The sequence below is a fragment of the Lonchura striata genome, chromosome 3 (assembly GCF_046129695.1).
Source record: "Lonchura striata isolate bLonStr1 chromosome 3, bLonStr1.mat, whole genome shotgun sequence".
Lineage (NCBI taxonomy): Eukaryota > Metazoa > Chordata > Aves > Passeriformes > Estrildidae > Lonchura > Lonchura striata.
In genome coordinates this window covers 112,300,805-112,323,262 of record NC_134605.1, presented here as the reverse complement: position 1 = coordinate 112,323,262, position 22,458 = coordinate 112,300,805, and the positions used below count along the sequence as shown (strand labels likewise).

At 41.8% G+C, this 22,458-nt stretch overlaps 1 protein-coding gene across 1 annotated transcript; it reads right to left on the bottom strand.

Moving 5' to 3' along the window:
* Window positions 1–1,006: 1,006 nt before the first annotated feature.
* ELP3 (elongator acetyltransferase complex subunit 3) lies at window positions 1,007–21,963 on the bottom strand. The gene is made up of 3 exons (XM_077781775.1): window positions 21,597–21,963; window positions 19,177–19,303; window positions 1,007–1,204 (listed from the first exon to the last, which is right to left on the bottom strand). The coding sequence occupies exons 1-3, from the start codon at window positions 21,722–21,724 to the stop codon at window positions 1,007–1,009; spliced, it is 453 nt and encodes a 150-aa protein (XP_077637901.1). The 5' UTR covers window positions 21,725–21,963.
* Window positions 21,964–22,458: the final 495 nt, after the last annotated feature.

Sequence of the window (22,458 nt, the reverse complement as noted above, 5' to 3'; positions counted from 1 at the left end):
GATTCCGAGACCACCAAGGATCCATCCCATCAATGGATCCATCCCATCCATTAATGACCCATCACGGGATCCAACCCATTAATGGATGGGATGTAAGATCTCCCCTTAATGACTGGGAGATAATTAAGGCTGGGAGCTAACGAAGGCCGAGCCGGAGCGGGCTGTAATTAAGGAATGGATGCCGGGATGGCTCCGAGGAGCCGATTCCAAGCGGGAATCACCTCTGGACCACCAAGGATCCAACCCATCAATGGATCCAACCCATCCATTAATGACCCACCATGGGATCCAACCCATCAATGGATGGGATGTAAGATCTCCCCTTAATGACTGGGAGATAATTAAGGCTGGGAGCTAACGAAGGCCGAGCCGGAGCGGGCTGTAATTCCGGAATGGATGCTGGGACGGCTCCGAGGAGCCGATTCCGGGCGGGAATCACCTCTGGACCACCAAGGATCCAACCCATTAATGGATGGGATGTAAGATCTTCCCTTAATGACTGGGAGATAATTAAGGCTGGGAGCTAACGAAGGCCGAGCCGGAGCGGGCTGTAATTCCGGAATGGATGCCGGGACGGCTCCGAGGAGCCGATTCCGGGCGGGAATCACCTCTGGACCACCAAGGATCCATCCCATCCATTAATGACCCACCATGGGATCCAACCCATTAATGGACGAGATGTAAGATCTCCCCTTAATGACTGGGAGATAATTAAGGCTGGGAGCTAACGAAGGCCCAGCCGGAGCGGGCTGTAATTAAGGAATTGGTGCTGGGACGGCGCCGAGGAGCCAATTCCGGGCGGGAATCACCTCTGGACCACCAAGGATCCATCCCATCCATTAATGACCCACCATGGGATCCAACCCATCAATGGATGGGATGTAAGATCTCCCCTTAATGACTGGGAGATAATTAAGGCTGGGAGCTAACGAAGGCCGAGCCGGAGCGGGCTGTAATTCCAGAACGGATGCCAGGATGGCTCCGAGGAGCCGATTCCGGGCGGGAATCACCTCTGGACGCGGTAGACGCGCGTCCATGGCGGCACCAGGGCCAGGATCCGGGCCACCAGGTCCACCAGGGTGCTGGCGGGGTAACTGCGGTATCTCCCGCTTTTCCAGAGCTCGTAGAGCCCGGTGCCGCGGATCACCAGCGTCGGGTACAGCTTCATCCCGTCGGGGCGGAAGGCGGGGTTCTCGAAAATCTCCTGGGGAAAAAAAAAACGGAATAAAAGAATTAAAAAAGGAATTAAAAAAAAAAAATTTTAAAAAAAAAGGTTTGGTGGGATCGGGAGCTTCGCGCCGAGTCGATTCCAGAGGGGTTTTGTGGTTGGAAATGTGGGAATGGTTGAGGATTGCGGGCGTAGGGCGAGCTGGGAGGGTTGACGGCTTTGTGGCGTTTTTGGGAGTGAAAAATCTGGTTTGGATTTGAAGAGGAGGCCACGGAAATGCAGGATGAGTCAAATCGGTGTTTTCCTTCTATTTTCCAGCGTGGATAGTGTCCAAGGTTGGATTTATCCAATTGACAAATCCAATTTATCCAATTGATAAACCCAAGGTTGGATTTATCCCTGGAAGTGTCCAAGGTTGGATTTATCCAACTGATAAATCCAAGGTTGGATTTAACCAATTGATAAATTGGATATCCAATTGATATATCCAAGGTTGGATTTAACCAATTGATAAATTGGATATCCAATTGATATATCCAAGGTTGGATTTAACCAATTGATAAATTGGATATCCAATTGATATATCCAAGGTTGGATTTAACCAATTGATAAATTGGATATCCAATTGATATATCCAAGGTTGGATTTATACAATTGATAAATCCAAGGTTGGATTTATCCCTGGAAGTGTCCAAGGTTGGATTTATCCAATTGATAAATTGGATAAATTTATCCAATTGATAAATCCAAGGTAGGATTGATCCCTGGAAGTGTCCAAGACTGGATTTATCCAATTGATAAATCCAAGGTTGGATTTATCCCCGGAAGTGTCCAAGGCTGGATTTATCCAATTGATAAATTTGATATCCAATTGATAAAGCCAAGGTTGGATTTATCACTGGAAGTGTCCAAGGCTGGATTTATCCTATTCATAAATTGGATAAATTGGATAAATTTATCCAATTGATAAATCCAAGGTAGGATTGATCCCTGGAAGTGTCCAAGGCTGGATTTATCCAATTGATAAATTGGATAAATTTATCCAATTGATAAATCCAAGGTAGGATTGATCCCTGGAAGTGTCCAAGGCTGGATTTATCCAATTGATAAATAGGATAAATTTATCCAATTGATAAATATAAGGTTGGATTTATCCCCGGAAGTGTCCAAGGCTGGATTTATCCAATTGATAAATTTGATATCCAATTGATAAATATAAGGTTGGATTGATCCCCGGAAGTGTCCAAGGCTGGATTTATCCAATTGATAAATTGGATAAATTTATCCAATTGATAAACCGAAGGTCAGATTTATCCCTGGAAGTGTCCAAGGCTGGATTTATCCAATTGATAAATTGGATAAATTTATCCAATTGATAAATATAAGGTTGGATTTATCCCCGGAAGTGTCCAAGGCTGGATTTATCCAACTGATAAATTTGATATCCAATTGATAAATATAAGGTTGGATTTATCCCTGGAAGTGTCCAAGGCTGGATTTATCCAATTGATAAATTGGATAAATTTCTCCAATTGATAAATCCAAGGTAGGATTGATCCCTGGAAATGTCCAAGGCTGGATTTATCCAATTGATAAATTGGATAAATTTATCCAACCGATAAACCCAAGGTCGGATTTATCCCCGGAAGTGTCCAAGGCTGGATTTATCCAATTGATAAATTGGATAAATTTATCCAATTGATAAATCCAAGGTAGGATTGATCCCTGGAAGTGTCCAAGGCTGGATTTATCCAATTGATAAATTGGATAAATTTATCCAATTGATAAACCGAAGGTCAGATTTATCCCTAGAAGTGTCCAAGGCTGGATTTATCCAATTGATAAATTGGATAAATTTATCCAATTGATAAATATAAGGTTGGATTTATCCCCGGAAGTGTCCAAGGCTGGATTTATCCAATTGATAAATTTGATATCCAATTGATAAATATAAGGTTGGATTTATCCCTGGAAGTGTCCAAGGCTGGATTTATCCAATTCATAAATTGGATAAATTGATAAACCCAAGGATAAACAAAGGAAGCAGAAAATTCCGACGCGTGCTGAGCTTTAGGAGGAATTGTGGCCTTTTCTTGCGTTTGTTTGGATTTATTTTTAATTAGACACATTAAAAGGTGTCTCGGGCTGATTAAAAGAAACCCTCCCGAGCCTTTTGCTGCCAAAATCAATTGAATCCCCAAAATCTTTGTTCCACCACCCGTGGCAGCTCCGGAGGTTTTTCCATCAGCTCCAGGTTGAGTCAGGAAGGGTCGAGGATGCCCCGGGGTGGGCAGATCCCAAATTTCTGAATCCCAGAGAATTCCGTATTCCAAACGGAAGCGCCGACTTCCAAGCTGCCACATCAATCCTCCTCGAGGATTTCTCGAGGCGTTTAACAGGTTTGGAGTTAATTAAGATGGAAAATGGAAATACGGCGATGCGGCCAACGGGCAGGAGGCGAGAGATTAACGCGGCGATTTAATTAAAGTCAAAATTGAAATGGAGATTTCATTGAAGCAAAAAAAAAAATAGAATAAAATAAAATAAAATAAAATAGAATAAAATAAAATAAAATAAAAAAATAAAATAAAATAAAATAAAATAAAATAAAATAAAATAAAATAAAATAAAATAAAATAAAATAAAAATAAGAAATAAAAAAATAAAATAAAATAAAAATAAAATAAAATAAAATAAAATAAAATAAAAAATAAAATAAAATAAAATAAAATAAAATAAAATAAAATAAAATAGAATAGAATAAAATAAAATAAAATAAAAAAATAAAATAAAATAAAATAAAATAAAATAAAATAAAATAAAATAGAATAAAAAATAAAATAAAATAAAATAAAATAAAAATAAAATAAAATAAAGTAAAATAAAATAAAATAAAATAAAAAGGTCAGCTCGGATCAGCTGAAACTCCAACCTGGAGGTTCATCCGGACTCCTCCACACCTTAAAATATCATTTCCCTGTAACATTCCTCAATTGGTGGGATTTTAGTGAAAAGCTGAGTTTTCACAGTAAATAATAATTGTGGGATTTGTTTTCCTCAACTCCCACCGGAAGCTTTCAGTGACATTGCAATTGTCAAAATTGGGAAAATTGGGATTACAGGATATCAAGAATCACCCTGTGTTAAATCAGAATATAACCCCACGATGGTGGAACAGTTTGATTTGGGGAAGATCCGAGGAGGTAACAGCAGATGGAATCAGGAGGTGACGCCCTGAATTTTGGTATTTTCCCATTCCTTTGCTCCTGCAAAAACCTTTTAAAATCAGAAAAACTCTGAGCGACCCGTGGGGAAGGTCTGAGGATTCGGGAATGTCCCAAATTCAGCATCAGCCAAAATTCCAGCTGGAGGTTTTAATTGGGTTTTCCTGACTGTGCTCGGCATGCGACGAAGGAGAAACCTCCAAAAAAAACCCCCCAAAAAAACCCCCAAACCCCCCCCAAAAAACCCCCCAAAAAACCCTCCAAAAAACCCCCAAAAAATCCCCCAAAAAACCGCCAAAAAACCCCAAAAAACCTCCCAAAAAAACCCCCCAAAAAACCCCAAAAAAACCCAAAAAACCCCCAAAAAAACCCCCAAAAAACCCCAAAAAAAGCCCCCAATAAACCCCAACCCCCCCAAAAAAAAACCCCAAAAAACCCCCAAAAACCAAAAAAAACCAAAAAAAACCCCAAAAAAACCCCCCAAAAACCCAAAAAAACCCCCCAAAAAAGCCCCCAAAAAACCCCAAAACCCCCCAAAAAACCCCCCAAAAAACCCCCCAAAAAAACCAAAAAACCCCCCCAAAAAACCCAAAAAAAGCCCCCAATAACCCCCAACCCCCCCAAAAAAAACCCCCAAAAAACCCCCAAAAAACCCCCAAAAACCCTAAAAAACTCCCAAAAAAACCCCCAAAAAACCCCCAAAAAATCCCCCCAAAAAACCCCAAAAAAACCCAAAAAACCCTAAAAAACTCCCAAAAAAACCCCAAAAAACCCCAAAAAATTCCCCCCAAAAAACCCATAAAAACCCCCAAAAAACCCTAAAAAACTCCCAAAAAAACCCCCAAAAAACCCCCCAAAAAACCCAAAAAAAGCTCCCAATAAACCCCAACCCCCCCAAAACAAACCCCAAAAAACCCCCCAAAAAACCCAAAAAAAGCTCCCAATAAACCCCAACCCCCCCAAAACAAACCCCAAAAAACCCCCCAAAAAACCCAAAAAAACCCCCAAACAACCCCCAAAAACCCAAAAAAGCCCCCAAAAAACTCAAAAAAAAAAACCCCAAAAGCCCCCAAAAAACCTCAAAAAAACCCCAAAACCCCCCCAAAAAAACCCCAAAAAAAACCCCCCAAAAAAAACCCCAAAAAAGCCCCCAATAAACCCCAACCCCCCAAAAAAACCCCCAAAAAACCCCCAAAAAAACCCAAAAAAAGCCCCCAATAAACCCCAACCCCCCCAAAAAAACTCTGAAAAACCCCCCAAAAAAACCCCAAAAAAACCCCAAAAACCCAAAAAAGCCCCCAAAAAACTCAAAAAAACCCCCCAAACCCCCCAAAAAACCTCAAAAAAATCCCAAAACCCCCCCAAAAAGCCCCAAAAAAAACCCCAAAAAACCCCCCAAAAACCCTAAAAAACTCCCAAAAAAACCCCAAAAAAACCCCAAAACCCCCCCAAAAAAACCCCAAAAAAACCCCAAAAAAATCCCAAAACCCCCCCAAAAAAACCCCCAAAAACCCCCCAAAAAACCCCCAAAAACCCAAAAAAGCCCCCAAAAAACTCAAAAAAAACCCCCAACCCCCCCAAAAAACCTCAAAAAAATCCAAAAACCCCCCCAAAAAAACCCCCAAAAAACCCCCCAAAAACCCTAAAAAACTCCCAAAAAAACCCCAAAAAAATCCCAAAACCCCCCCAAAAAAACCCCAAAAAAATCCCAACCCCCCCCCAAAAAACCCCCAAAAAACCCCAAAAAACCCCCCAAAAAACCCCCAAAAACCCCCCAAAAATCCGCCACCCTCCAGCCGGAGAGAACCGAGTCGTTTCCACGGGATTCCACTTGAACATTCCCACCCCCCGACCCCAAAATTAATCCCCTGGCCGCCTTTCATCTCCTCGCTGCGCAGCTGCCCAAGTGCTGCGGGAGATAACCGGCCCGGCGATAAAAGCACCAATTTCTTGCGATCAATTCAACTCAAACGCCGGCGATTCGTTCCGACTAAAAGATCACCAAAAATATTCATCATCATTATGGTTATTATTCTTTTTTTTGTTGTTGTTGTTGGTTGGTTGAGGGTGCCCCTCAACCCCATCGTCGAATGGGCTCCTCCCGCCCGCCTGAGAAGAGATGATTAAATTCCAATTGTTAATGAGGCCGGCATTATCCGAGCTCTCCACGCTCCATCCCCTTTATCTCCATCAGCTGGACCATTTCTAGCGCCGAAATCTCCGGCCTTGAGTGACACTCGCGGCTCGGCGGGGAAGGAACAATCGCTTAAGCGCTTTAATTAACGTGCATTAACGGCGTTTTCCCCGACGCATTTGCATTTTTTTTCTTCCCCCCCCACCCCTCTCTCCCCTCCTCCTCGTCAATGCCGGGCTAATTAAAAGCCTAATGATGATAGGATCTGCACTGAGGGGAGCAGACAATGGGCCAGTGACCGAGGAGAAGAGGAAGATTCCACGGGTTGGGAATGGACATTGTGAAAGTCATCGGTTCCAGGAGCTCCCAAGGATGAGACCTCGGGGGTTTTGGTTTTCCGAGGGTTTTCCTGGCAGGTTTAGGTGAGGGTGGGCAGTTGGTTTTGCACCGTTTTGGTTTTGTTGCCGTCCTCGACGCTTCCCGGTCCAGCCCAATGTTTGTGCAAAAATTCCCTCCCGGAGCGCGACACCAGAGGGGGAAAAAGGCTCAAAATACACGTGGGGAGGTTGAGGTTGGAAATCGGGAATAATTCCGGCTTGGAAAGGGTTTTCCAGCACTGGGCAGTGCTGGAGTTCCCATCCTTGGAGGGATTTAAATCCACGTGGATTTGGGGGGGCGTGGAGCCAGGATTTAAATCCATGTGGATTTTGGGGGACACAAATCCAGGATTTCAATCCATGTGGATTTGGGGGGGCACGGATCCAGGATTTCAATCCATGTGGATTTGGGGGGACACAAATCCAGGATTTCAATCCATGTGGATTTGGGGGGACACAAATCCAGGATTTCAATCCATGTGGATTTTGGGGGACACGGATCCAGGATTTCAATCCATGTGGATTTGGGGGGACATGGATCCAGGATTTCAATCCATGTGGATTTGGAGGGACATGGATCCAGGATTTAAATCCACGTGGATTTGGGGGGACATGAATCCAGGATTTAAATCCATGTGGATTTTGGGGGACACGGATCCAGGATTTCAATCCATGTGGATTTGGGGGGACACGGATCCAGGATTTCAATCCATGTGGATTTGGGGGGACATGGGGATCCAGGATTTCAATCCATGTGGATTTGGGGGAGCATGGAGCCAGGATTTCAATCCCTGTGGATTTGGGGGGACACGGATCCAGGATTTCAATCCATGTGGATTTTGGGGGACACAAATCCAGGATTTCAATCCATGTGGATTTGGGGGGACATGGATCCAGGATTTCAATCCCTGTGGATTTGGGGGGACATGGGGATCCAGGATTTCAATCCATGTGGATTTGTGGGGATCATGGATCCAGGATTTAAATCCATGTGGATTTGGGGGAGCTCATGGAGCCAGGATTTAAATCCATGTGGATTTTGGGGGACACGGATCCAGGATTTCAATCCATGTGGATTTGGGGGGGCACGGATCCAGGATTTAAATCCATGTGGATTTGGGGGGACATGGATCCAGGATTTAAATCCGTGTGGATTTGGGGGGGACACAGATCCTGGATTTCAATCCATGTGGATTTGGGGGGTACATGGGGATCCAGGATTTCAATCCATGTGGATTTAGGGGGCTCATGGATCCAGGATTTCAATCCATGTGGATTTGGGGGGGCACGGATCCAGGATTTAAATCCATGTGGATTTTGGGGGACACGGATCCAGGATTTCAATCCATGTGGATTTGGGGGGGCACGGATCCAGGATTTAAATCCATGTGGATTTGGGGGGACATGGATCCAGGATTTAAATCCATGTGGATTTGGGGGGATACGGATCCAAGATTTAAATCCATGTGGATTTTGGGGGACATGGATCCAGGATTTAAATCCATGTGGATTTGGAGGGACACGAATCCAGGATTTCAATCCATGTGGATTTGGGGGGGCACGGATCCAGGATTTCAATCCATGTGGATTTGGGGGGGCACGGATCCAGGATTTAAATCCATGTGGATTTGGGGGGACACAGATCCAGGATTTAAATCCATGTGGATTTAGGGGGCTCATGGATCCAGGATTTCAATCCATGTGGATTTGGGGGGGCACAGATCCAGAATTTAAATCCATGTCGATATTGAGGGCTCATGGATCCAGGATTTAAATCCATGTGGATTTTGGGGGACACAAATCCAGGATTTCAATCCATGTGGATTTGGGGGAACATGGATCCAGGATTTAAATCCATGTGGATTTAGAGGGACATGGATCCAGGATTTTAATCCACGTGGATTTAGAGGGACACGGATCCAGGATTTAAATCCACGTGGATTTGGGGGACACAAATCCCGGATTTAAATCCATGTGGATTTGGGGGGACATGGATCCAGGATATCAATCCATGTGGATTTGGGGGGTACATGGGGATCCAGGATTTCAATCCATGTGGATTTTGGGGGACACGGATCCAGGATTTCAATCCACGTGGATTTGGGGGGACACGGATCCAGGATTTAAATCCACGTGAATTTTGGGGGACACAAATCCAGGATTTAAATCCATGTGGATTTAGGGGGCTCATGGATCCAGGATTTCAATCCATGCGGATTTTTGGGGATCTGGATCCCTGGAGGGATTTCTTTCCATCCATGGATCCGTGGTGGCCCCGGCACTGCTGGAAATATTTGAATTCCAGGATCACCAGGGCCTTTCCCAACCGGAACCATCCCCAATCACTCCCTCTCCACGGCCGCGCTCGCCGCAAACCCTCCCACGGATGGCACCGAGGGCAGAAACGCCAAAAAGATCCCAAAATTCCCATTTCCTGTGAACGATTCCGTGGGCAAGAGAGGGAGGACAATATTCCAGGGAATTCCTGCCGCTTTCCTGGCCATCCACAGCCACACAACAAAACCCTGACAGACGAGGCTCAGCTCCCTGAGGTCCACCAGCACCTCAAACACCTCCGATTGTCCTGGGATTTCAAAATCCAAGTATTTTGAACTATTTTGGGTAAGAAAAGCGGATTTCCTGCTGTGTGGAGGACCTGGGAGAAGCTTCTCCATGTCCTCCTTTAACCAAAACCCTCCAAGCCACAGATCCGAGGGAGCTTTTCCCGGCTCCGAGGTGAATCCTCAGCAGCTCCAGCTCCAACATTTTCCACATCAAAGGCAGGAATTTCCCCACGGAGCAGCAGAGACGCTCCTGCCTCCCATCCGTGGTTGGATCCCCCCTGGAAAATCGGGATCCAACACTGCTGGGAATTGCTCCTCTGGGACAAAACCCAGGTGTGGGAACTCAGAACGTCCCTCAGATGTTTTTGGATGTTCCGGGTCCAGGTCAGAAGCATTTGAGACCCTGGCACAGCTGCAAACAGCTGTGAGTTTGGGTTTGAGCCATGGAACGAGTTACCAACCTTGCAGGGAGAACAAGAAGTCACCAAAGTTTGGATGTTACAGTAGAAGTGGTCACAAAGTAGAGGGAAGAATTTCTGAGTGCTGTACAGGGGGTTTGGTTTTGTACATGGGGGTCAGAGGTTTAAGATGGATTTGGGATTTGGGCCTGCCCTGTCCTCCCTCTTTCTCCTTCCTCACCTCCGTGTTCTGGTGATGTTGGCACTCACAGACTGGTTTGGAGGAGAAAAGCATAATTTAATATAGGTAATAGGCATTGGGGAAAAATTATAAACATTTAATATGTAATGTACCATATAAAATATAGAAAGGCACCATTTAATAAAGGTAATAGGTACTGGGGAAAAATTGTAAACATTTAATATGTAATGTATCATATAAAATATAGAAAATCACCATTTGATATAGGGAATAGGCATTTGGGAAAAACTATAAACATTTAATATGTAATGTATCATATAAAATATAGAAAGGCACCATTTAATATAGGGAATGGGCATTGGGGAAAAATTATAAACATTTAATATGTAATGTACCATATAAAATATAGAAAGGCACCATTTAATATAGGTAATGGGCATTGGGGAAAAATTATAAACATTTAATATGTGATGTGCCATATAAAATATAGAAAAGCACCATTTGATATAGGTAATAGGTATTGGGGAAACACTATAAACATTTAATATGTGATGTGCCATATAAAATATAGAAAGGCACCATTTAATATAGGGAATAGGCATTGGGGAAAAACTTTGTAATTTATCATATAAAAGATAGATATGCACCATTTGATATAGGTAATAGGCATTGGGGAAAAATTATAAACATTTAATATGTGATGTGCCATGTAAAAGATAGAAAAGCACCATTTAATACAGGTAATAGGTATTGGGGAAAAATTATAAATATTTAATATGTGATGTGCCATATAAAAGATAGAAAGGCACCATTTAATATAGGTAATAGGCATTGGGGAAAAATTATAAACATTTAATATATGATGTGCCATATAAAAGATAGAAAGGCACCATTTAATATAGGTAGTGGGTATTGGGGAAAAACTTTGTAATTTATCATATAAAATATAGAAAGGCACCATTTAATAAAGGTAATAGGTATTGGGGAAAATGATAAACATTTAATATGTAATGTGCCATATAAAAGATAGAAAAGCACTATTTAATACAGGTAATAGGTATTGGGGAAAAATTATAAATATTTAATATGTGATGTGCCATATAAAAGATAGAAAGGCACCATTTAATATAGGTAGTGGGTATTGGGGAAAAACTTTGTAATTTATCATATAAAATATAGAAAGGCATCATTTAATAAAGGTAATGGGCATTGGGGAAAAATTATAAACATTTAATATGTGATGTGCCATATAAAAGATAGAAAAGCACCATTTGATATAGGGAATGGGTATTGGGGAAAAACTTTGTAATTTATCATATAAAAGATAGAAAGGCACCATTTAATATAGGTAATGGGTATTGGGGAAAAATTATAAACATTTAATATGTGATGTGCCATATAAAAGATAGAAAAGCACCATTTAATAAAGGGAATAAGTATTTGGGAAAAACTATAAACATTTAATATGTGATGCATTATATAAAGTACAGAAAGGCACCATTTAATATAGGTAGTAAGTATTGGGGAAAAACTTTGTAATTTATCATATAAAATATAGAAAGGCACCATTTAATAAAGGTAATAGGTACTGGGGAAAACAATAAACATTTAATATGTGATGTGCCATGTAAAAGATAGAAAAGCACTATTTAATATAGGTAATAGGTATTGGGGAAAAATTATAAATATTTAATATGTGATGTGCCATATAAAAGATAGAAAGGCACCATTTAATAAAGGTAATGGGTATTGGGGAAAACTTTGTAATTTATCATATAAAATATAGAAAGGCACCATTTAATAAAGGTAATGGGCATTGGGGAAAAATTATAAACATTTAATATGTGATGTGCCATATAAAAGATAGAAAAGCACCATTTAATAAAGGGAATAAGTATTTGGGAAAAACTATAAACATTTAATATGTGATGCATCATATAAAGTATAGAAAGGCACCATCTGATATAGGTAGTAGGTATTGGGGAAAAACTTTGTAATTTAGCATATAAAAGATAGAAAGGCACCATTTAATAAAGGTAATAGGTACTGGGGAAAACAATAAACATTTAATATGTAATGTGCCATGTAAAGGATAGAAAAGCACTATTTAATATAGGTAATAGGTATTGGGGAAAAATTATAAATATTTAATATGTGATGTGCCATTTAAAAGATAGAAAGGCACCATTTAATATAGATAGTAGGTAATGGGGAAAAAATTTGTAACGTGTCATATAAAAGATAGAAAGGCACCATTTAATAAAGGGAATAAGTATTTGGGAAAAACTATAAACATTTAATATGTAATGTGCCATATAAAATATAGAAAAGCACCATTTAATAAAGGTAGTAGGTATTGGGGAAAAACTTTGTAATTTATCATATAAAATATAGAAAGGCACCATTTAATAAAGGTAATAGGTATTGGGGAAAAATTATAAACATTTAATATGTGATGTGCCATATAAAAGATAGAAAAGCACTATTTAATATAGGTAGTAGGTATTGGGGAAAAATTATAAATATTTAATATGTGATGTGCCATATAAAAGAAAAGCACCATTTAATATAGTAATAGGTATTGGGGAAAAATTATAAACATTTAATATGTGATGTGCCATATAAAAGATAGAATGACACCATTTAATAAAGGTAATAGGTTTTGGGGAAAAATTATAATTATTTAACACGTGATGTGCCATATAAAAATACCATCAGCCCTGGGTGGGGAGGAAGGAGAAGAAGAGAGGCAGAGAGGATTTGCCTGAGCTGTGAGCAAACCACAGCAGCTCCAGAAGAAAATCTTTCCCATAACTTGCAATAACAGACAACAGGAAAAAAAAAAACGTATTTTTTTCCCTTTGAAAGCACGGCTTGGAGGAGAGATTTTGCCAGCCCCGAGCTGGAGGTGAGAGAAAAGAATCAGGGGAGAGGGGGAGAAGTTGGAAAAGTGCTGGAGCAGGAGCGGGTTGACCTTGGAGCTCTGCAGGTGCCAAAAATCCCAAAAATCCCAGGAGAATTCCTCCATCAAGCCGCTCTCCAATTCCCACCTTCGCTTTTTTCCAGGTTTTTTTTTTCCCCCCTTTTCCCGGAGGGTCAGCGCTCTCCTCGGGGAAAATAAAATATTTTTCATTGTCTCAAACATGCGATTCTTGCAGTCCGGGTGAGTCAAAAGTCTCCTTTCACCCAAAAAAAAAAAAATAGAATATCTCAGCAATTCCAGCGTGGTTTTGATGAAAATAAAAACCTCGTCTCGTTCAGTGCCCTCGAATGCTCGCAGCAAAACCAGGCTGCTTTTTGAATTAAAAAATAAATGTACAAACCCACACAAAAGCAACAATTAAGGCCTCAAAAACCTAATTTGGCCCGAGCACTCGGGAGCTGATGGCGAGCTGCCCTGAAATTGGTGTTTTTTTCCCTTTATTTTTGGCTGCCGTATGTTCATTATTGACTTCAGCAGCAAAGGGGTCTCAGTGAAGGAAAAAAAAAAAACCAAACAATCAGAAAACAAATTTGTGAATGGCAAAAAAAAAAAAAAAATAAAATTAAAAAAAAATTAAATAAATTAATTTTGGCTCCAGAACAGAAGGAGCCAGAGCAACCCACGGGGCCTGGGGGCTGCAAAGTGCAGAAATCATCCCTCAGATTATTTAATCTTCATTTTTCTCCTCAAATAATTCCACTCTCATCTTCCCCCTCAGATTATTTCACCCTCATTTATCCCCAATTATTTAATCCTCATTTTTGCCCTCAGATATTTTCACCATAATTATTCCCTCAGATTATTTAATCATATTTTTTCCCCTCAGATTATCTCACCATAATTTTTCTCCTCAAATAATTCCACTCTCATTTTCCCCCTCAGATTATTTCACCCTCATTTATCCCCAATTATTTAATCCTCATTTTTGCCCTCAGATTATTTCACCCTCATTTATCCCCATTATTTAATCCTCATTTTTGCCCTCAAATAGTTTCACCGTAATTATTCCCTCAGATTATTTAATCCTATTTTTCTCCTCAAATAATTCCACTCTCATCTTCCCCCTCAGATTATTTCACCCTCATTTATCCCCAATTGTTTAATCCTCATTTTTGCCCTCAGATTATTTCACCATAATTATTCCCTCAGATTATTTAATCTTCATTTTTCTCCTCAAATAATTCCACTCTCATCTTCCCCCACAGATTATTTCACCCTCAATTATCCCCAATTATTTAATCCTCATTTTTGCCCTCAGATTATTTCACCATAATTATTTCCTCAGATTATTTCATCCTCATTTATCCCCAATTATTTAATCCTCATTTTTGCCCTCAGATCATTTCACCATAATTATTCCCTCAGATTATTTAATCCTATTTTTCCCCTCAAATAATTCCACTCTCATCTTCCTCATCAGATTATTTCACCCTCATTTATCCCAATTATTTAATCTTCATTTTCGCCCTCAGATATTTTCAGCGTAATTATTCCCTCAGATTATTTCACTCTCATTTTCCCTTCGATTATTTCACTTTCATTTTGCTCTCAGATTTTTCCCCTCTCACATTATTTAATCCTCATTTTCCTCTCAGATTTTTTTCCCTCTCAGATTATTCCACCCTCGTTTTCCCTCAGATTTTTTCCCCTCTCAGATTTTTTCACTGTAATTTTTATTTTCAAATAATTTCCCCAACATTTTCCCTCAGATTATTCCACCCTCATTTTCCCCCCCGATTTTTTCTCCCAATTTTTAATTTTCAAATAATTTCCCCCTCATTTTCCCCCCCGATTTTTTCTCCCTATTTTTAATTTTCAAATAATTTCCTCCTCATTTTCCTCTCCGATTTTCTCTCCCTATTTTTAATTTTCAAATAATTTCCTCCTCATTTTCCCCCACGATTTTTTCTCCCAATTTTTAATTTTCAAATAATTTCCCCCTCATTTTCCTCTCCGATTTTCTCTCCCAATTTTTAATTTTCAAATAATTTCCCCCTCATTTTCCCCCCCAAATTTTTCTCCCAATTTTTAATTATCAAATAATTTCCCCCTCATTTTCCCCCCCGATTTTTTCTCCCAATTTTTAATTTTCAAATAATTTCCCCCTCATTTTCCCCCCCGATTTTTTCTCCCAATTTTTAATTTTCAAATAATTTCCCCCTCATTTTCCCCCCCGATTTTTTCTCCCAATTTTTAATTTTCAAGTAATTTCCCCCTCATTTTCCCCCCGATTTTTTCTCCCTATTTTTAATTTTCAAATAATTTCCCCCTCATTTTCCCCCCGATTTTTTCTCCCAATTTTTAATTTTCAAATAATTTCCTCCTCATTTTCCCCCCCGATTTTTTCTCCCAATTTTTAATTTTCAAATAATTTCCCCCTCATTTCCCCCCCGATTTTTCTCCCAATTTTTAATTTTCAAATAATTTCCCCCTCATTTTCCTCTCAGTTTTTTTCACCCTATTTTTTAATTTTCAAATATTTTCCCCCTCATTTTCCCCCTGATTTTTTCTCCCAATTTTTAATTTTCAAATAATTTCCCCCTCATTTTCCCCCCCGATTTTTTCTCCCTATTTTTAATTTTCAAGTAATTTCCCCCTCATTTTCCCCCCTGATTTTCTCTCCCTATTTTTAATTTTCAAATAATTTCCCCCTCATTTCCCCCCCCGATTTTCTCTCCCTATTTTTAATTTTCAAATAATTTCCCCCTCATTTTCCTCTCCGATTTTCTCTCCCTATTTTTAATTTTCAAATAATTTCCCCCTCATTTCCCCCCCCGATTTTTTCTCCCAATTTTTAATTTTCAAATAATTTCCCCCTCATTTTCCCCCCGATTTTTTCTCCCAATTTTTAATTTTCAAATAATTTCCCCCTCATTTTCCCCCCGATTTTTTCTCCCAATTTTTAATTTTCAAATAATTTCCTCCTCATTTTCCCCCCCGATTTTTTCTCCCAATTTTCCCCCTCATTTTCAGCGTCGTTCCCATCCCAGATGCATCAAGGCTGCCACTAAAATTAGCTCATTTTGGGCAAATTGCTTCTTTTGCAATTCCTCCAGAATAAAAATAAAAAAAAATAAATATATATATATATAAATCCCATCTTGAGGCATGACTAAGAGCAGGAATTTTCAGGCTGAGCTCATTCAGTAATTTTGTTTTATTTAAAGAACGCAGGAGCGGCTCTGCAGATGGGAATCCAAAATAAAATCTAAAAAAATCTCCTTCGCTAAAATCTCATCCCCATGAAACGGCCCTGCCATAATTTTATTTATTTTTTTATTTTACATTTCACTATTTATTTAAATATTTAAATATTCCTATTATAAATATATTTATTTTATTTAAGTGAGGCTTTAGATGGACACAAAGCATTTCCTCAAAGGGGAAAAAAATAATTTTTTTCCATCTGATGCTTCAAATTCCCAATTTTCTGCCTCTCCTCCCTGGTTTTTTTTGAAATTTTCCCAGATTTATTTCAGCTCTGTGAAATTCCATGGATCCCATCCCAAAGAATTCCGGGATTTCGGGATCCGGGAGGCTCGGGATCCATCCCGAGGGATTTTGATGGAATTTGGGGATGGAAATTCCGGGGCAACCCTTCCTGGAGTCCCACATTCCCAGGGAATAATTTAATACAAATTATTTTATAATAAATATAATAATAACAATAACAACAACAACAACAAAACAACAACAACAACAATAATAATAATAAATTATTATTAGTAGTAGTAGTAGTAGTAAAAATTGTTTATTTAATAACTTAATACAAATTATTTAATAATAATAATAATAATTATTATTATTATTAGTAGTAGTAGTAGTAGTAGTAAAAATTGTGTTTATTTAATAACTTAATACAAATTATTTAATAATAAAAATTATTATTAGTAGTAGTAGTAGTAGTAAAAATTGTGTTTATTTAATAATTTAATACAAATTATTTAATAATAATTATTATTATTATTACTAGTAGTAGTAGTATTAAAAATTGTATTTATATAATAACGTAATACAAATTATTTAATAATAAATATTATTATTATTATTATTAGTAGTAGTAGTAGTAGTAGTGGTAGTAGAAGTAGTAGTAGTAGTAGTATTAAAAATTGTATTTATTTAATAACATAATACAAATTATTTAATTATTATTATTATTACTAGTAGTAGTATTAAAAATTATATTTAATAATTTAATACAAATTATTTAATAATAAATATTATTATTAGTAGTAGTAGTAGTAATAGTAGTAGTAGTAGTAGTATTAAAAATTGTATATATTTAAAAACTTAATACAAATTATTTAATAAATATTATTATTATTGTTATTGTTGTTGTTATTAATATTATTACAATTAATAATTCCATTTATGTAACACTTTACCACAACTAAGCGGCGTTTAAGTGCAGTAATTCATGCCATATCCAATGTAACCACCTGACACAAATAATCTCCTACTCAACACCACCAACCGGTTTGATCCCTTTAATTAACGCGTTTTTAACGACGGCGTTTGTAACGAGCACGCACGCTGAACTGGTGCAGGTCGGGCATCATGTGCGCCACCTTTAATTAATTAATTAACGCGTTTGTAATGAGCACTCAGGCTGAACTGGTGCAGGTCGCGCTCCAGCCCCACGTTGGGCAGGTCGGGCATCATGTGCGCCACCTTTAATTAATTAACGCGTTTGTAACGAGCACTCAGGCTGAACTGGTGCAGGTCGCGCTCCAGCCCAACTTTGGGCGCCACCTTTAATTACCGTGTTTTTAATTACTGTGTTTTTAATGAATGACTCACACTGAACTGGTGCAGGTCGCGCTCCAGCCCCACGTTGGGCAGGTCGGGCATCATGTGCGCCACCTTTAATTACCGTGTTTTTAATTACCGTGTTTTTAATTACCGTGTTTTTAACGAGCACTCAGGCTGAACTGGTGCAGGTCGCGCTCCAGCCCCACGTTGGGAGCCACCTTTAATTACCGTGTTTTTAATTAACGCGTTTTTAACGAGCACTCAGGCTGAACTGGTGCAGGTCGTGCTCCAGCCCCACGTTGGGCAGGTCGGGCATCATGTGCGCCACCTTTAATTAATTACCGCGTTTTTAACGAGCACTCACGCTGAACTGGTGCAGGTCGCGCTCCAGCCCCACGTTGGGCAGGTCGGGCATCATGTGCGCCGCCTTTAATTAACGTGTTTTTAATTACCGTGTTTTTAATTACCGCGTTTTTAACGAGCACTCACGCTGAACTGATGCAGGTCACGCTCCAGCCCCACGTTGGGCAGGTCGGGCATCATGTGCGCCACCTTTAATTAATTAACGCGTTTTTAACGAGCACTCACGCTGAACTGGTGCAGGTCGCGCTCCAGCCCCACATTGGGCAGGTCGGGCATCATGTGCGCCACCTTTAATTAATTAACGTGTTTTTAACGAGCACTCACGCTGAACTGGTGCAGGTCGCGCTCCAGCCCAACATTGGGCGCCACCTTTAATTAACGTGTTTTTAACGAAGGTGTTTTTAATGAATGACTCACGCTGAACTGGTGCAGGTCGCGCTCCAGCCCCACGTTGGGCAGGTCGGGCATCATGTGCGCCACCTTTAATTACCGTGTTTTTAATTACCGCGTTTTTAACGAGCACTCACGCTGAACTGGTGCAGGTCGCGCTCCAGCCCCATGTTGGGCGCCACCTTTAATTACCGTGTTTTTAATTACCGCGTTTTTAACGAGCACTCAGGCTGAACTGGTGCAGGTCGCGCTCCAGCCCCATGTTGGGCGCCACCTTTATTTAATGTGTTTTTAATTACCGCGTTTTTAACGAGCACTCACACTGAACTGGTGCAGGTCGCGCTCCAGCCCCACGTTGGGTGTCACCTTTAATTACCGTGTTTTTAATTACTGTGTTTTTAATGAATGACTCACACTGAACTGGTGCAGGTCGCGCTCCAGCCCCACGTTGGGCGCCACCTTTAATTACCGTGTTTTTAATTACCGCGTTTTTAACGAGCACTCACGCTGAACTGGTGCAGGTCGCGCTCCAGCCCCACGTTGGGCAGGTCGGGCATCATGTGCGCCACCTTTAATTAATTACCGTGTTTTTAATTACTGTGTTTTTAATGAATGACTCACGCTGAACTGGTGCAGGTCGCGCTCCAGCCCCACGTTGGGCAGGTCGGGCATCATGTGCGCCACCACCTTGAAGCCGCAGTCCTTGGCCAGCTGGAAGCTCTCGCTCACCGCCCGCACCGTGTGGCCCCTGCCCGGGGAAAAGGGGGAAAAATGGGGGAAAAGGGGGGAAAAGTGGGAAAAAAGGGGGGAAAAGGGGGAAAAGGGGGAAAAGGAGGGGGAAAAAAGGGGGAAAAGGAGGGGGAAAAGGGGGAAAATGGGGGAAAAAGGGAGAAAAAAGGGGGGGAAAAGGGAAAAAAAGGGGGAAAAAAGGGGGGAAAGGGGGAAAAGGAGGGGGAAAAGGGGGGAAAAAGGGGGAAAAGGGGGGAAAAAGGAGGGGGTAAAGGAGGGGGAAAAAGGGGGGGAAGGGGGAAAAAGGGGGGAAAAGGGGGAAAAGGGGGGAAAAAAAGGGGGAAAAGGAGGGGGAAAAGGGGAAAAGGAGGGGAAAAAGGAGGGGAAAAAAGGGGGGGAAAAGGGGAAAAAAGAGGGGGAAAAGGGGGAAAAGGAGGGGAAAAAGGAGGGGAAAAAAGGGGGGGAAAAGGGGAAAAAAGAGGGGGAAAAGGGGGAAAAGGAGGGGGAAAAGGAGGGGGAAAAGGGGGAAAAGGAGGGGAAAAAGGAGGGGAAAAAAGGGGGAAAAAGGGGGGGAAAAGGGGAAAAAAGAGGGGGAAAAGGGGGAAAAGGAGGGGGAAAAGGAGGGGGAAAAGGGGGGAAAAGGGGGAAAAAGGGAAAACAAAGCGGGAAAAGGAGGGGAAAAAGGAAGGAAAAGAAGGTGGAAAAAGGAGGAAAATAAAAAGGAACAGGAGGGAAATAAGAAGGATAAGGAGGAGGGAAAAAGTGGGAAAAGGAGGGGGAAAAAGGAGGAAAAGAGGAAAATGAGGGAAAAAAGAAGGAAAAGGAGGGGGAAAAAAAGAAGGAAAAGGAGGGAAAAAGGAAGGAAAAGGAGGGGAAAAAAGAAGGAAAACAAGGGGGAAAAAGGAGGAAAAAAGGCAGGAAAAGGAGGAAAATAAGAAGGAAAAGGAGGGAAAAAAAAGAAGGAAAAGAAAGAGGAAAAAGGAGGGAAATAGGAAGGAAAAGAAGGAAAAGCAGTGGAAAAGCAGGAAAATCAGCAGGAAAAGCAGGAAAGGAGGAAAGGAAGAAGGAAAAGCAGGAAAAGAAGCAGAAAAAGCAGGAAAATAAGAAGGAAAAGCAGGAAAAGAAGCAGGAAAAGAAGAAGGAAAAGTCATTCCTGGAATGGAGCCCCAGCCCAGTCAGAATTCCCTGGAATGGTGGCCCTGGAATGGTGGCCCTGACCTGGAATGGTGGCCCTGACCTGGAATGGTGGCCCTGACCTGGAATGGTGGCCCTGACCTGGAATGGTGTCCATGAACCTGGAATGGTGTCCTGGAATGGTGTCCCTGACCTGGAATGGTGTCCCTGACCTGGAATGGTGTCCCTGACCTGGAATGGTGTCCCTGACCTGGAATGGTGGCCCTGAACCTGGAATGGTGGCCCTGAACCTGGAATGGTGTCCTGGAATGGTGGCCCTGGAATGGTGTCCCTGACCTGGAATGGTGTCCCTGACCTGGAATGGTGGCCCTGACCTGGAATGGTGGCCCTGACCTGGAATGGTGGCCCTGACCTGGAATGGTGGCCCTGGAATGGTGGCCCTGAACCTGGAATGGTGGCCCTGACCTGGAATGCTGGCCCTGGAATGGTGTCCCTGGAATGGTGACCCTGAACCTGGAATGGTGTCCCTGGAATGGTGACCCTGAACCTGGAATGGTGTCCCTGACCTGGAATGGTGGCCCTGACCTGGAATGGTGGCCCTGACCTGGAATGGTGGCCCTGACCTGGAATGGTGGCCCTGGAATGGTGTCCCTGACCTGGAATGGTGTCCCTGGAATGGTGTCCCTGGAATGGTGTCCCTGGAATGGTGTCCCTAAACCGGGAATGGTGTCCCTGACCTGGAATGGTGGCCCTGAACCTGGAATGGTGGCCCTGAACCTGGAATGGTGTCCCTGAACCTGGAATGGTGTCCCTGACCTGGAATGGTGTCCCTGACCTGGAATGGTGGCCCTGACCTGGAATGGTGTCCCTGGAATGGTGTCCCTGGAATGGTGTCCCTGACCTGGAATGGTGACCCTGAACCTGGAATGGTGTCCCTGGAATGGTGTCCCTGACCTGTTGGAATTCTCTGGAACGCTGTCCCACCCCACCAGAATTCCCAAGAACATTGTCCCACCCCACCAGGATTCCCAAGAACATTGTCCCACCCCACCAGAATTCCCAAGAACATTGTCCCACCCCACCAGGATTCCCAAGAACATTGTCCCACCCCACCAGAATTCCCAAGAACGTTGTCCCACCCCACCAGGATTCCCGGGATCGCCGTCCCCGTGCCGGACCTGTTGGTGTCGCGGGCCACGTCCTCGTAGACGCTCTGCACGCCGATCTCCAGGCGCGTGCAGCCGTAGCCCAGCATGGCGCTGAGGTGGGGCCGCAGGCAATAGTCCGGCCGCGTCTCGATGGTCATCCCCACGCAGCGGGTGCGGCTCCGCTCCGCGTACCTGAGGAGAAAAATTCACATTTTGGGTCAAAATCCACCAGTTTTGGGGTTTTGGTGGAAACGATGGTCCAGCCACCAGGAGAAATCCCATTAAAATCCACCAATTTTGGGGTTTTTTTGGTGCAACCAATGGTGTGGCCAAGCGTCGATGGTCATCCCCACGCAGCGGCTCCCCTCCGCATACCTGCCCCAAAAAAATATTCACATTTTGGGTCAAAATCCACCAGTTTTGGGGTTTTGGTGCAGGCAATGGTCAGGCCACCAGGAAAATTCACATTTTTGGTCAAAATCCACCAGTTTTGGGGTTTTGGTGCAGGCAATGGTCAGGCCACCAGGAAAATTCACATTTTTGGTTGAAATCCACCAGTTTTGGGTTTTTGGCGCAAGCAATGGTCCGGCCACCAGAAAAATTCCCATTTTTGCTTAAAATCCACCAGTTTAGGGTGTTTTTGGTACAGGCAATGGTTTGGCCACCAGGAAAATTCACATTTTTGTTAAAATCCACCAATTTTGGGTTTTTTGGTACAGGCAATGATCCAGCCACCAGGAAGAATTCACATTTTTGGTTAAAATCCCCAAGTTTGGGTTTTTGGTACAGGCAACGATCCAGCCACCAGGAAAAATTCCCATTTTTGGTTAAAATGCACCAATTTTGTGTTTTTGGTAAAGGCAATGGTTTGGCCACCGAGAAAAATTCACAT